Below are 15,711 nucleotides of genomic sequence, written 5' to 3'. Positions count from 1 at the left end.
CTGAAGTCATGCTGTAGAAGATCAGTAGCTTCGCAGAACCACTTCCAACGTGATCAACACACTCTATATTGCTGGTTACAGGCCTCACTGGACCGTAGGCACACTCGACACGTCACATAATTTGAAAAGAGCCACGATTGTGACTCGTTCGACCACTTTAGCCTACACTGTATTTTACACTGATCAGCCAGGACATTATGACCACTTACCTAATAGCCAGTACGTCCTCCTTCGGCACGGATAAAAGCGGCAACGCATTGTGGCATGGGAGCAATGGGGCCTTGGTAAGCCGGTGTAGGGAGTTGCCACCACATCTGCTCACACACTCCACCGTCCCGTAAATTCCGGGGGGGGGGGGGGGGGGGGGGCGAAGGGGGCGATGAGCTCTGATGCAACATTCAATCACATGCCAGATATATTCGATCGGATTCAGATCTTTCAAGTTGGGAAGTGGGGTGGCCAGTACATGAATTATATTTCGCCAATGTGTTCCTCGAACCACTCCAGCAAGCTCCTGCCCCTGTGACGTACCGTATTATCTTGTTGAAAAATGCCACTATCGTCGGGAAACATGCTCGTCATGAAGAGGTGTTCGTGGTTTGCAACCTGTGTACGATACTCCCTGGCAATCATGGTGCCTTGCACGAGCTTCACTGGAGCCTTAGATGTCCATGTGAATGTTCTCCAGAGGATAATGGACCCGCCGCCATTTTGTCTCCGTCCCGCAGTACAGGTTTCAAGAAGCTGTTCCCTTGGGAGACGAAGGATTAGATCCCTCCCACCAGCAAGATGCAGAAGATATCGGGTTTCATCAGACCATGCTTCACTCTGCCACTGCGTTAACTTTCATTATCGATGGTCACGTGCCAGTTTCAGCCGTGGTCTTAACGTTGGTACGTGCGTGGATCGTCGGGTGCGGAGGGCCATTGTAGGGAGTGTTCGGAGCACAAACACACTTGTACTCTGTACTCTTGTACTCTGTCCAGGATTAAAGTGTGATGTTAGTTCCACCACAGCTCGCTGCTTGTCCTGTTTTACGAGCCTGCCCAGCTTACGACGTCCCACATCTGTAATGAGGGTGCCCCCCTTACCTGACGACGTCTGAACGTGGTTTGACCTCGATTTCTCTGTGTTGAAGACACTCATCACAGAACTCGTCGAACACCCGACAAGTCGAGCAGTTTCCGAAATGATCGTACCGAGCCTCCGGACCATCAAAATCTGCCCTGGGTCAAACTCAGAAAGATCGTGGGCCTTCCCCATTCTACACGTGGACAGCACGCCTGATATAAAATGCAACGTAAGTGTGTCTGACCAGCAGTCTTTGCTCGTCGCTTGATGTTGCTATCGTCTGGACGGGTTTATACCGATAGTAGGTCGGCGGTCATAGTGTTCTAGCTGTTCAGTGTACGTGTCACAGTAAGTGCCTTTTGCATGTTACCTGATTCCAAAAGTCCACTGCGGACAGTTCCCTCCACAATGTTCGTTTGGAAAATGGTTGAGAAAATGGAGGTTATAGTACATTTCTTGAAACATTGTAATGGAGAAAAGAAGAGAGTAATTCTGAAGTTTGTTGACAAAATAGTATTTCGTAAATAGCAGATCACAGCTTCAGTATTCTTTACTTAGACGTTGTCGTTTTCATGAACAAATATATTTTTATTATTATTCACAAGAAGATGCTCTTCAGTAGATAGGTGGGACTCAAAATTAGAAAAAATCATTAACAGTTTTTTTTCACGAGCATTCTAGCACTTTTCGGATATAATACTCAAATCAGCGGAGGCATAAAGATTATAGGATGCCGAGCATGAAAGAGGATGAGAAATTTTTTGAAGGAAATTTCCACCAGTCGATTGTTACTTGTTCATGTATTTTACCCAGTCATGATTTCGACTTTATAGCCACTCTGAAGCTCATGTTTAAATTTAAAAAAAATTCTGACCTGTCTGTGGTATGTCATCGTCGAAATAACGTATTTCTGGTACTCGTAGCCCGTAATACAAAAAATGGTCTATAAGACTATAAACATGTATTTTCAACGATGACCTACCACAGTTTAACGTATTTCAACATGGAGTTTGGAATGACTATATAGCCGAAATAATGACTGTGTAAAGTAAATGAACAATTGACAGGCAAATGGCAGAAATTTCTATCAAGAAATTCTCTGTGACTGTGGTCCCCACAAAGGAAAGAAGAAGAATTTGGGTTTTCAAGCGTACGACACATTTACGTCACGCAGTTAACATAATACGTTCATTTCGATCCATGATACGGATTATTTTTATATTTTTATTAGCCGCATGATGACATAGAACTGTAGACAACTATTTACGACGAATATGAGCAGTCCTATACGGCTACACACAATCTCACGTTCGTAATTGCTTCATAGCTCTAAGCCCACGGTCGGAAGCCAGTCAGAACTTTCTGCAGAAAAATTTTGAAGGTCTTCCAGTGTCCGTTTGAATACTCTGAGGGAAGATTCAGATGTTATGTGGATTTACAGTTTACTGTTGTTTACCGCAGTCACATTCAGGAAAGGACTTCAGTCCCCATTGGTGCAGCAGGGCTCTGCATCTGCCCTGGTCAATTCTGATTCGATTCTTTATGCATCACTGTCGTCAGGGGCAGATAAAACCTGTTGGTATCTGCCAGGGAACTTTGGTTTGTTGACCACATTTCATGGAAGATTGTTCCTCCCATGTTGAAGTTACTGTCCTGACGGCTCACAGCAGAGAGCCACGGTGGCTTTCTAGAACTCAGTCGCTGAGGCCCTAATAGTGCAGTTCCTAAGTGAATTGGTAATTCTGTTTCTTTTATTCTTGACCACACCTTCATCAATGACTAAGATCTTCTTGTGGCTGCTAATGAAATATTGCTAAGTACCGACAGACAAGGCGTGTTTGTGGGATAAAGACACCCTGTGATTGGGCGTAGTGCTTCATTGAGCTGTGTAACAATTATTTTGCTGTGAGCGCTGTTTAGTCACGTTTAATAGCGGTATTCTGCGACTGAGCGTCAAAGAGTTAGACCGGATGATCTGAGGACTGTTGCAGTGATACCCAGACGGTTCCTGTTATCTTCCTGAGTATCCGTTTCCTACTTTTCGTTTATAAAAGACATCCTCTTCATAGTTGGAATTTTAGCCATAAATTTATTAAATGTATGTGGCATTTTTCACGTTGGCTGTATTTATTTAGGCCTCTTCTTCGTTTCACATTTAGTTTCGTCTTTTTAAATCTTTACCGAGTGTTTAGCTGTACAAAAGGAAACTTTATCACGAATATGAAACTGGAACACAATATTGCAAAAGCAACATAACGGAATGAACAAGTTGCCACACGCGTGGAGACAGCAGCGTTCCAGCACGATGTGCTACCGTTTATGTTGGCTAATAAGCTGTACTGTTTTTGATGGTTTGACAGATGTTCTGTGTACTTAAGGAAAGAAAATTGTGTAATGATGAAAAGTTTAGTAAAGAACAAAAGCTGAGGACAGATTAACTATTTCAGAGATTTATGCACGAACATTTATTCTTATACCTAAATAGTTAATAAAAACTAAAAACAGAATATTAAAGTCAGATGAAGTCACTGGCATTGAATTTTCAGTGTCAGTTTTCGTCTACCATATATTCATGAGCAAAGCAGCGGTTAGCCAATATAGCATGCCTCTCTAGTTATGTATAACGTGATGATGTAACATGTGTGTTAGTTACATTCACAGCGTTTCAGCATCTTCAAAGCTGTCCTAAATTAGGAGTCTCTTAGCATAGCTACTCCAGGCAACTACTTGAGAGGAACGCAAAAAAAAGAAACTGTAGTGTAAGCAAGCACAGTAAGTTCACAACATTCTTTTTATTCGGATAAAAATTCGATAGTAGCTTGAAAGAAGAAATTCCTTTGTAACGAAAAAGAGGTTAAATAAATAGAACTGAAGTGAAGAGATGCCGAACTTACGTGCCAAAAATCTATTAATCTTAACATATATGGATATTGCCTGAAACAGTTCAGTGTCGTAGCAGCGTAGCTAACCTTGGTTGAAGGCGAGAGCCGGCACGTAGACGAAGAGCGGAATGGTGAGCACCTGCTGCAGGGTGAACAGGAAGGACGCGAGCAGACGTGTCTCTCTGTTGAAGCGCCGCTCCAGGTACTGCAACAAAGTAAACACCTCCGTCTATCCGGCGCCTGGGATACAATCGAGCAGCATCACCGGCACTGATTTTCCAGTGCCAGTTTTCTTCTACCCGCTGTTCATGACAAGACAACTAGTATCTTAAATCAGAATGCTTGCTCTTCTATGCTTAAAGTTAGGGTATTACATGCGCACAGGATGATTTTGTTGCATAGCAACAAAAGCAAGGGAACAATGCCTGGTAGGATAATGAACAAAACTGGTCATATGGCGTTATGGCCAGAAATGCATAGCGTCTATGTAAAAGAGTACTTATTAATTCATCATGTCTTTACGGTACAATACAAGTTGCGACGAGACCACGTTAGATGAAGTGTTCAAAGTGACCAGCACGGGCCTCAGAGTATGCGAATACGACGCAACGGTGACTGGAGCACGTATATGCTCATAGCTATCAGCTGACAACCGAATGCGGCCATTGGCATTATGCGCGTGTAGTCCCAGTGCCTGCACGTCCGTGATGTCCTCCACATACACAACTTTTCCTAGGTCCTCCCGTAGGTTGAGGTCCGAAACTGAGTGGGCCATATGACTGGACCACCTCATCCGATTCACCGACTGGGTTACTGTACAGAAATGCGGAAGTGAGCTGGAGCACCGTCATGTACTAGCTGTGTCACCGATCGTAACATCAAGGCATTTCTTCCTGCAGGGGAGGTAGTGTCACCCACTGAAGTGCAGATATGCCTCACCTGTCAGGCATTGTGAAAGGATGACTGAACACAAAAAGCTGTAGTCGATAACCTCACACCTTGAAACTGAACCGGTGATGATGGTTCCCATTCATCCTGCTGTGGGGACTCACGGTGACCAAGACGTGAGTGCTGCTGTATTCAGACACTGTTGGACATGAAATGACAAGCAGATGACTGATGTGATTGCCCCACATTAGGAGCAAACAATTAATTGACATCAATAATTAAATGACAACAGAAAGGTTACAAAACTGAAGTATTCATGTATGAACATAAAAGATTGCTTATATGATCAAACCATGAAAGAAAAGTCTTTATTTTCGTGTGTTTACACACAAGAAAACAAAATTATAAATCTCAGGGTCGATTTGACTGAGCGTAGATACGACTCAGTTATTAAGGGGTAGAAGGAGGGAAAGAATCGTTCCACCATTCTTCGTTATCATTCGTCGTGTAATGCTGTCGGAGGCAGGTGCTGCGTCGGTACGGCGCTGTCGCCTCAGATCCGTGCTGCGAATGTCGGCTGCCCTCATCAGCAACCGCGGCGTTGCGGCGGATCCCAGGTACGATCTCTGCGTTGTCTGCCCGTTGTCGGCTGCGTGGCCGAAGCTGTGCTATCACGGTGTCGGAAGGCGGATGTTCTCGATGGGTAGAGGAGTGCCCATGTTTTCGCGCTTCCGCGGTGTCTCCACGACTCCCCTTCCTCGCTTCTCATCCATCTCTCAGCTCAACTCCTCTTCGAAATACATTTCCTTTCGATGTTGTCTTTGGCGGACGAAATTTTTATTGCAGCCCCATGACGGATCGCAGTTTCATCACCACGCCTCTCCGTGCGGGATGGAAAGTTCTTGACTGGCGTGAGCTGGCGTATGCCTCGTGAAATGGTATCTTTCCCACGATTTCACATTCTTAACATGTTTACCTACATGTCGAGGCTGTTGGGAGAGCAGCTACACAGCACTACTTTATAACCGCTCTCGCTGATTTAGCCCTGGACTGACTCATGTTTGGCCTCCGCCTCAAAATCTGCAGGCGTCCGTGATTTATAAGAAACGTCCTCACTGTCGAGGAAAACATCTTAAGAATGCTGTCTTCTTCCACACCCCTTCCTGCGCCAATTGCCCGCGATTTTTGCATGCTCCTCCCTGTGCCCGTGGGGTGCTGGAATTGTCGGCACATCCCCGCTTTCTAAGGCAGGTATAATGACTGCCGCACGGCCAGAAGAAACTCAGATACTTTCGCGCGTACATTCTTGGCGTTCCGTGCTGGGTGCAGATGTCAATCAGTTCTCGGCACGCTTCTCGTTGTCAGACAGGCCCTTTGCATTGTGTCCCTCCTTGAGTGAGGCAAGGAGGTCAGCCCAGCTTTCCGCTGTGTGCTTCTTGCAGAATGACTGCAGTCTCCCTCTTCTTGGGGCTCGCCCCAAGGAGTCCGACCCTTTTCTCCTCCATGGCCGCTCGCGGCGACTTGGCGAAAGTGGCTGTGGTCCTATGTATTACAACACGAAGTCCACAAACATAACAGGCCAGCCAGTGGGTTATAACCAAAGTGTGGGACTGCTGGTTACGCGTCTTTGAGAATCAAGCACAAACAGTCCCAAATGACAACAGCAACACCAGCTTGTTTTCGGGGCAACTCTAGTAGATGGTGCTGCGATCATCGGTGTTTTTCCTTTGCCAACAGATGGCGTCAAGATCACAAGTAAGAGGCACAGCACTAACAGCACTACTTGCGTCTCCGATGTCACGTTCCCACAAGTAGGCCATCTCGTATTCCTCCACCTACAAAGTATTTAGCCCGCCATATGGCCACAGCAAGGAAATTCGGCCGAAATCTTCAATCAACTGTCTCTGTCAAGGGACCTACCCATCCGCTTGGAAACATGCGAACTAGCAGCCATTCTGAACACAAAGATCCTTAGCTGGTACAAACTACTGGGGCATCAGCTTCTTCCCGCCCCTCTAGAAGGTTTTCGAGAGACTATACGTGAAGTGACTGTTGCTGCGCATCCTCCAAGAACACCTAATAGCAACCGAGCAGGTTGTCCGTAGGTGTGGCCGCGCCACCGCTCGTCAGCAGTTGAGGATATAAAAGCTCTCCATTAGGCCTCTGGAGACGGGGAGTACTTTGGGGCAGTTGTGGACGTTTCTAGGGCCTTTGACTCATACATAAACTCTTCGTGCACAGGATCCTGACGTCACATGGAGTCGTCCTGCGGCAATACTTTTCATGTGATGGCGGACCAAGGGATGTCGACCGAAAGACAGAAATAATACGTCTTAGGTTAAGCGCCGTTTGTTTATTAACTGTTTCGCTTTAATCATCTATCTATATTAGTGTTACTTCGTCTAATGAACCGCATTCAGCTGGATCATGTTAATCTTTCATTTCGCTCCTAGCATCGCTATGCCTACGTTTTAGAATTTTTATGATTGTTTCTATACTGACAGGCCTACATTTTAGGTACATCACTTGAGCCCATGATGTATCCTAAATCTATGATGACTCACTTGATATAGTTTACTTTACCCTTACTTTTTATCATGGCTTTCACTGTATGATCCCCTCTTCGTTCATTTGGCCTATCTACCATCGCCTTGTTGCCTATTACAGCACTTATTTTTACAAGCCTGTGACGGTGAGGCTTATTTTTCTCCCATTCGTTTAGTTGTTTCGCCTCAGTCATTTTTCCATTTCATTATTGCTTTGTATAATGTACGGCACCCAGACTGACCATTTATTTTTCTTACATTGTTATTTACATTACTACACTCATATTAGAGATTTGTGATGGTTGTGTATATTTTACTTATTTTTCGCCACTCGAGGCCATAATGTATCACACATCTGACTCTTTACTTAGTATGGTCTGTGTTGACAATAATTTTTATCTCTGTTGTTATTGTTTTTGTCCCTTTTTCTTTCATTTTACCCATGTACCGGTACCATTGCCTTGTGGCCTGAAAATGCCGCATATTGTCTCATCGTTGTTAGTTGTTTAGTCTACTGGCATATCAAAGACCGTTCATATTCTATTGTGTACTTAAATGAAGTATTGTAAGCGATCTGGGCTGTCAGTCCTGATTTTCTATACCTTCACTAATAACTTACTTGTACACGTCAGCGCTTAAGCCACGGTGCGCCTCCAGACCTCCACCGTCGACCTCCACACAGTCTATTTTGGCGTTGATACCGTGCAGCTACCCGGCTCGGGAAGTGTGAATACAGCTCTCGGTTTCTGTTTCCTTCATACCACTGACCAGGACGTTATATTTTTATGTCAGATTAGATGTCAGGTCCTCGCCTTTTTTTCTACTTCCGTAAACCTTGAATTTTTGGAGCTCTTGCACTGACTGGCCCGACTGCACGTTATGTCTTACCAACTACAATAAGTAACTCGCCTTGTTCCGATATACTGCTTATTTGGCTTTTTCAGGTATGTTGCATTCTCCTCTCCTTTGTATGTTACAGTCTCATACATCTCCAAGTCGGGCCTTAAAAGTCCCGAAACCGGCCGTGATTTGAATAAATGATTATACTGAAACGGAGCTTCCTAAATAAATTATCTTGGTGTGGGGTCCGCCGCTGACTCACAAGTTGCTGCCCTGCAGAGGATGCAAAATCTGGCGCCTGAACTAGCGCTGCACCTTACCACGCTGTATTGTACCCGCCAACACCATGAAGATATGGGCAATGCGCTGTTGCAGGATCGATTTCGCCAGTCGGCCTATGTGTTTTATGAAAAGGCGGGACACTCCCACAGCCTGCTAGTTAGTGGTTTGGCCAACAACAACAACAACGGCCGAGAAAGCGTTGGCCGGACCTGTCGCGGGAGTAATAATCCTCGCATTGGCATGGGAAAATTACACCTCACGAAACCAGAGGCCAATTCACTAAGAAAGGGCACAACACCCAAACCCGTTAGAAAAAAAAAAAAACAAGAACAGCGCTGAGGCTTTTATCCAGAAACAGGCCGAGTTACGTTTCTTCATCCATAAACGCGAGGAAGACGAGAGCGAGTTAGTTGAAATCAACGCACCACCCTGGACGTGCTCTACTTCGAAGCCGTCTACGAACTGCCAGCAACATGCTACGAGCTACACCCACCGAACTCGGCCTCCCAGGACTCTGGCGCCAGGACTTGGCATCTACCGGTCCCCAGACTTTTAGTGAGGGTCATTTTTGGACAGTCGTTTTGTTATTCAGGTAAAATTTACAGTCATAGTAATCCATTAGGAACCCTCCTTCGGTCAACGGGCAGCGCGAAGAAGTGGACAGAAATTCGAGGCGCAGTCTTACCCTTGGGGTGGGAAACTGCCACTGAAAGCAGGGAGAATCAGCAATGATTAATGGCTTGAGGAAGCAGAAGGCAATGGTAACCACTGCGGCAAAGACACAAAATCTATATGCCTATATGATATGCAGCCTGTAATGTTGGAAAAGGGTCATTACGCTTCTCTCCATTAGCAAAAAGAGTACGGAATAGTTCCTCAATCTGATCTGCGGGAGGGGACTCCTAATGGAGAGCTGACCATAACTAAAAGATAAAACATTCAATGAACGGATAATATTCTACGAGTTGAAGCCTGGCATGTCAAAAATTTGAGCGTAGTAGAAAAAGTAAATATCTGGAAAAAGGAATGAGAAAGCTCAATCTAGATATGCTGCGAGTTAGTGAATTGAAATGGAAAGAGAATGAGGATTTCGGGTCAGACGAATATAGGGCAATATCAATAATAGCATAAAATTATATGATGGGAAAAGGATTTTTTATGACTAGGAAAGCAGGGTAGAAAGTTACTGTGAACAGTTCATTGATATTCTCAACAGATTCGACAGCACATCAATGCTGACAACTATAGCTGAGGTTCACATGCCTACATCACAAGCTGAAGAAGAACATATACAGGACGTTTTCAAGGATAATGAACGAGGAGCTCGATCTCTAAATGGAAATGAAAATATGAAACTCATGCGGGTTGGAATGCTGTTATGATGCAAGGAAGAGAAGAAACGATTGCAGAGGAAAATGAGATTGGTCATAGGAGGAGGAAGAGGATGAGATTAGTGTTTAACTTACCCGTCAACATCGTTGGCAGTAGGAATGATAGAAAAAGACAAGCAGAGTTCTGCAGTAATTTTCGGGTGGTAATGGCGAAGACGCTCTTCCAGAATAAGAAGAGCAGGTGGTACACTCGGGAAAGACCCAGAGACTCGAAAAGATTTCTGCGACATTACGTCGTGGTCAGACAGAGATATCGAAATCAGATATTAGATTGTACGGCGTAAGGAGGAGCAGATTTAGATTCTGATCATACTTAAGTAATGGTGGAAAGAAGGCTGTAGTTTAACAGAACCGTCCGGAAGAATCAGTATGGGATGAAGTGGAACACTGAACTACCGAGCAAAAGTGAGACGCGCTTGAACCTGGCTAAGGATGTCATATTGCGATAAGGAATGCCAGAGTAGGCAGTTAAGGTTAAAGACGAGTGGATGTCTCTAAAACAGGCATTCACAGATGTTGGACAGACAAACACAGGCACAGTGAGAGATATCGTCGAGGCCAAGATTTTAGTTGCTAAATCTCTTTTGGAGATACAATGCTCAGCTATGGCTGACATACTGGGCTGCCAAAGGCGGGTGCGGCGATAATGCTCAACGGACCTTTCCCGTACTGTGCGCCTTATCTGTAGGCTTTGCAACACTGGCAAAGTGTTCTGTAGATTGCAGCACTCCGCAGTCCCAGATCGCCATTTGCCGAACTGAGAAGAGCACAAGTCTTCGTCGGTCGGTGGAAGATAACTTTGACACAATGTTTCCCTAAGTTTCTACCTAATTTTGACGAAATATTACGTATGTATGGGAGGAGCACGCTGGACTTGAAGTGCAATCGCTCCTTCTCCTCTTAATCTTGTGGCTGGTCACGTTTCTTCTTACTTAAAATTACGATGATCTGATGTTGAGCACAGATTTTAGGTGTTCCAGCTCTTTGCTAGGTTGCGTTCATTAGACGCAACATGCGCTCAGTGGACCAATGTCCAAAGGACGCCCAGGTTTGTGATAAGTGGTGGCAACTAGACGTCTGAAAATTCAGGTCTGTATGTGTGGACATACTGTAAACGCAATGCCCCAATGATCAGAACGTCGGAAATATTTCGTCGGAATTAGGCAAAATCTTAAGGAAGCCTGATGTCGAAGTGCTACTCCCCCAGTTACAAAGACTTGTGCTCTTCTCAGTTCGGCAAAGGACGATCCGGTATTGCGGAGGGCTGCAATCTAAAGAATACCTTGCGAATGTAGCGTAGCGTACATTGGCCAGAGAACACGCACAGTACATGAAAGATGCGTTGAACACGGTCGCCCCACTCAGCTTTCGCAGCTCAACAAGTGAGCCACAGTCGAGCACTGCATCTCCACAGGACATTTCTTAGATTATTTGGCTGCACTCCCGAACTTCATGGAATACTCTGTAAGGTAGTAAAATTTCAGGAACTACATTAGTAACGGTTCTGTCACACTCCCTGGGTGTACTCCGGAAATTCTTTGTATCTGTCGATTTTGTTCCATTAAGAGCGATGTGTTGAATTCTGTCTGCAAAATCAGCCGGGTACTCGATACGCTCGTTATTTTTTTTTTCACTAAACGGCAGTGCGATATGGTGTCAAAATGCCTTCCTGAAGTCAAAGAACAATGCATCAACTTGAGCGGCGTTATCTGCAGCGCTATGAATCTCATGGAGGGAAAGAGCGAGCTGAGCTTCGCAGGTTCTCTGTTGCTGAATCCATGTTGATTTTTATAGAGGTTATTATCCTTCCCAAAACTCATTATAATTCTTGAGTGTAAAACATGTTCCACAATTCTTCAACAGATGGACATATTATAACTATGAGTACCTGCCATACGACCATTCTGGGAAGACCTGCGCTTTCTCTTCAGCCGCTCGGTAACTTTCGTTGCCTCAATGAACTACGACAGACTGCTGCTAGAAGCGGAGCAAGTTCTTTCGCATAATCCTTTCACAGTCTTACAGTACCTCGTCTGGGCCCTGTTGGATTTTCGCTACTAAGCGATTCAAGTTGCTTTTCTATTCTGCGATCTGTTATCCCAAAATTGCCGTTTCGCCGTTCGTACTATGACTGAAAGGAGGGGTCGTACTATGATCTTGTGCGATAAAACAATTTCGTAAACCCGAATTCAGTACTTTGGCCTTCTCTCTGTTTTTATCAATTGCAGTGCCGATATGGTCACTGAGTGACTCGATCGATGGTTTCGAACTGCTTACTAGTTTTATACAAGATAAGAAGTTATAGTCAGATAAGTTGACAAAATTTTACTTCCAGAGCCATTGAACCCTTCTGGCATTTTTCTTATGTCATCTTCGCTTCGTTCAGCTTTCGTTTGTCAGCTAGATTTTGAATTCCCTAGAATCTGTGACGAAGCCCCTCTTTGTTTATGTAACAGTTTTCTAACAGGGTTATTAAACTGTGGTGGATCTTTCCCATCCATTAAGTCGTTGCTCGGAATAACTGGTCTAGGGCTTATTGAACGACGCTTTCGAATTTCAAATATTCGTGCTCCGCATCTTAGTTTTCAACGCCGTATGTTTGATGCTGATTAGTTTGTAGCCTGTCACTCCTACCAAACAAATATAATTTCCCATCTGTCTTAACAATGCTTGTAACCCATGTATTTACGGATGCCATCACAGCCTTATGATAGCAGCCTTTTTTTGACTGAAAGCTTCCTCTGTGTTGACTGATTCGATAAGTTCAGGTCTTCTGTTTCCTACTAGAAAATCTAAGACGTCACCTTCACGAATTGGTTCTCTAATTTTCTGCTCTGAGTAATTTTCGGACAAGACATCCAGAATAAAGTCTTATGAATCCCTGTCTCTGGTACAGGTCTAAACCTGACAGGTTGAAGTCACCCCCAGATGTAATCGTATGATCACGAAAGCATTAACGATATTCTGCAAGTTAAGTTTTGAGCGCCCTATCCCTGCAGCTCCTGACTCAGGCGGTCAATAAAAGCTTCTGATTACCCTTGTGACAGACGTACGATGCTTAACTTCACCGAGATTGACTGACATTCGGAATCCATTATACCTCCCTAGATATTAGCGACTTCTCGACAGCAATAAATACGCCGCTGGAAGTGGCGACAAACTTATCCTTTCGTAACCGTTCGCTTCCGGTTTTTCAACCAACCTGATGTTCCTAAAACAATATCGACATTATATCATCCACGCAATTCCGGAGACAGCGATGGCACATAAGTACGAGAACTACTGCACAATCAGAATAACAGCTCATACATCCTAGCTACAGAAAAAAATTGCATACAGAAGAATGGAAAAGAAAATTGAAAGTCATTTCGATGGCGGTAAATTCTGAAAGGTAAAATCAACAGAAAGGCAGTTCTGAAACAGCAGTTGATAATGGCTGGAGTACTGAAGAAAAATCAAGACACACTCACTGGATTTACAACATAAAATGGTGCACAATATACACTTACCAAAAACAGTTTTGCATCACCCCAGTTCCCAGATCTCCTGGAGATAGACACTGACTGTGGATACTGTAACACAGATACAGTTCCTTTGACTGTCCAGACGTCTCGGAGTGAAGCAAAGCGAAGTTGTTCGGCCATGTAGCAGATACAGAGAGACAGGAACTGTTGACGACATGCCACGCTCAGGCCTCCCAAGGGCTACTTCTGTAGTGGATGACCGCTACCTACGGATTATGGCTTGGAGGAACACTGACAGCAACGCCAGCATGTTGAATAATGCATTTCGTGCAGCCACAGAACGTCGTGTTACGACTCAAACTGTGAACAATAGGCTGCAAATGCGCAACTTCACTCCCGATGTCCCTGACGAGGTCCATCTTTGCAACCACGACACCACGCAGTGCAGTACAGATGGGTCCAACAACATACCGAATGGACCGCTTAGGATTGGCATCACGTTCTGTTCACCGATGAGTGTCGTATATGCCTTCAACCAGACAATCGTCGTAGACGTGTTTGGAAGCAACCCGGCCAGGCTGAACGCCTTAGACACACTGCCCAGCGAGAGCAGCAAGGTGGAGGTTCCCGGCTGTTTTGGGGCGGCATTATGTAGGGCCGACGTACGCCGCTGGTGGTCTTGGAAGGCACCGCAACGGCTGTACGATACGCGAATGTCATCCTCTGACCAATAGTGCACCCATATCCGCAGAATATTGGCGAGGTATTCGTCTTCATGGACGACAAATCACGCCCCATAATGCACATCTTGTTATGACTTCCTTTAGGATAACGAAATCGCCAGGATAACGACACAGCCAGAATGTTCTCCAGACATGAACCCTATCAAACATGCCTAGAATAGATTGAAAAGGGCTATTTATGGACGACGTGACCCACCGACCCCTCTGAGGGACCTACACCGAATTGCCGTTGAAGAGTGGGACGATCTGGACCAACAGTGCCTTGATGAACTTGTGGATATATGCCACGACGAATACAGGCAAGCATCAATGCAAGAGGACGTGCTACTGGTTATAGAGGTACCGGTGTGTACAGCAATCTGGACAACCACCTCTGAATGTCTAACTTATGGTGGTACCATATGCAATGTGTGGCTTTCGTGAGAAATTAAAAGGGCGGAAATGATGTTTATGTTGATCTCTGTACAGGTTCCGGAACTCTCGGTACCGAGGTGATGCAAAACTCTTTTTGATGTGTGTAAAATGGTGCAAGATGTTAAAATTTCAGAGAAAAACAGAAGATAAAGGCAAAGACGGATGATGTATAATACATATATAAGAACAAAGAGGACACAATAACACTGGGAGACCAAGAAAGAAGTAGTCGATTAAAATAGATGTAAGGTGGGCATGCATCCTTTTGCCTGTACTATTGAACCTGTGCATCGAAGGTGCAATGAGGGAAATAAAAGGGAATGGGATTAAAATTCACGATCAAAGGATATGAGTGATAAGATTGGCTTATGAATTTGCTAGCCTCAGTGAAAGTGAAGAACAGTTACGGATCTGTTGAATGGAATGAATAGGCTAAGCGTACAGAATACGGTTTGAGAATAAACTGAAAATACGGACGAAGCGAAGAGGATATAAAAAGCATGCTATTACTGCCAAACAATGCATTCCTGACCCAAAGAAGTGCACTGGTATGAAACATAGGCCTTAATATGGGGTAGAAATATCTGAGAATGTACTTTGGAGCACAGTGTTGCATGATTCCAGTGATCATCTACAATGGGAAAACCTGAACAGAAAAGAATCAAAGCATTTGATATGTGGTCTTACAGAATAATTTTGAATGTCGAGTGGCATGATAAGAGGAATAGTGAGCGGATTCTCCGGGGAACAGGAGAAGTAAAGAACACATGGAAAACACTGACAAGCACCGGTTCAAATGGTTCTAAGCACTATGGGACTTAACATCTGAGGTCATCAGTCCCCTAGACTTAGAACTACTTAAACCTTACTAACCTAAGGGTGCTGTGTGCTGTCCTTAGGTTAGTTAGGTTTAAGTAGGTCTCAGTTCTAGGGGACTGATGACCATAGATGTTAAGTCACATAGTGCTCAGAGCCGTTTTTTTGAATAATTCAGTCAACAAACAATAGAGGACGTAGGGTGCAGTTGCTACTCTGAAAAAAATGGTTCAAATGGCACTGAGCACTATGGGACTTAACATCTGTGGTCATCAGTCCCCTAGAACTTAGAACTACTTAAACCTAACTAACCTAAGGACATCACACACATCCATGCCCGAGGCAGGATTCGAACCTGCGACCGTAGCGGTCAC

The 15,711-nt window shown here is 44.6% G+C and overlaps 1 protein-coding gene across 1 annotated transcript in view; it reads right to left on the bottom strand.

The window, feature by feature from the left end:
• Positions 1–15,711, bottom strand: part of LOC124795307 (sodium-coupled monocarboxylate transporter 2-like) — a 95,262-nt gene that overhangs the window by 58,836 nt on the left and 20,715 nt on the right. Inside the window, exon 4 of the mRNA XM_047259276.1 lies at positions 4,041–4,158. Coding sequence (XP_047115232.1) covers positions 4,041–4,158 — 118 coding nt within the window. The remainder of the gene's footprint in view (positions 1–4,040; positions 4,159–15,711) is intronic.

This window comes from Schistocerca piceifrons, chromosome 4 (assembly GCF_021461385.2).
Source record: "Schistocerca piceifrons isolate TAMUIC-IGC-003096 chromosome 4, iqSchPice1.1, whole genome shotgun sequence".
Classification (NCBI taxonomy): Eukaryota; Metazoa; Arthropoda; class Insecta; order Orthoptera; family Acrididae; genus Schistocerca; species Schistocerca piceifrons.
The sequence above is the reverse complement of the archived record's forward strand: the minus strand, read 5'-3'. Positions and strand labels throughout refer to the sequence as shown.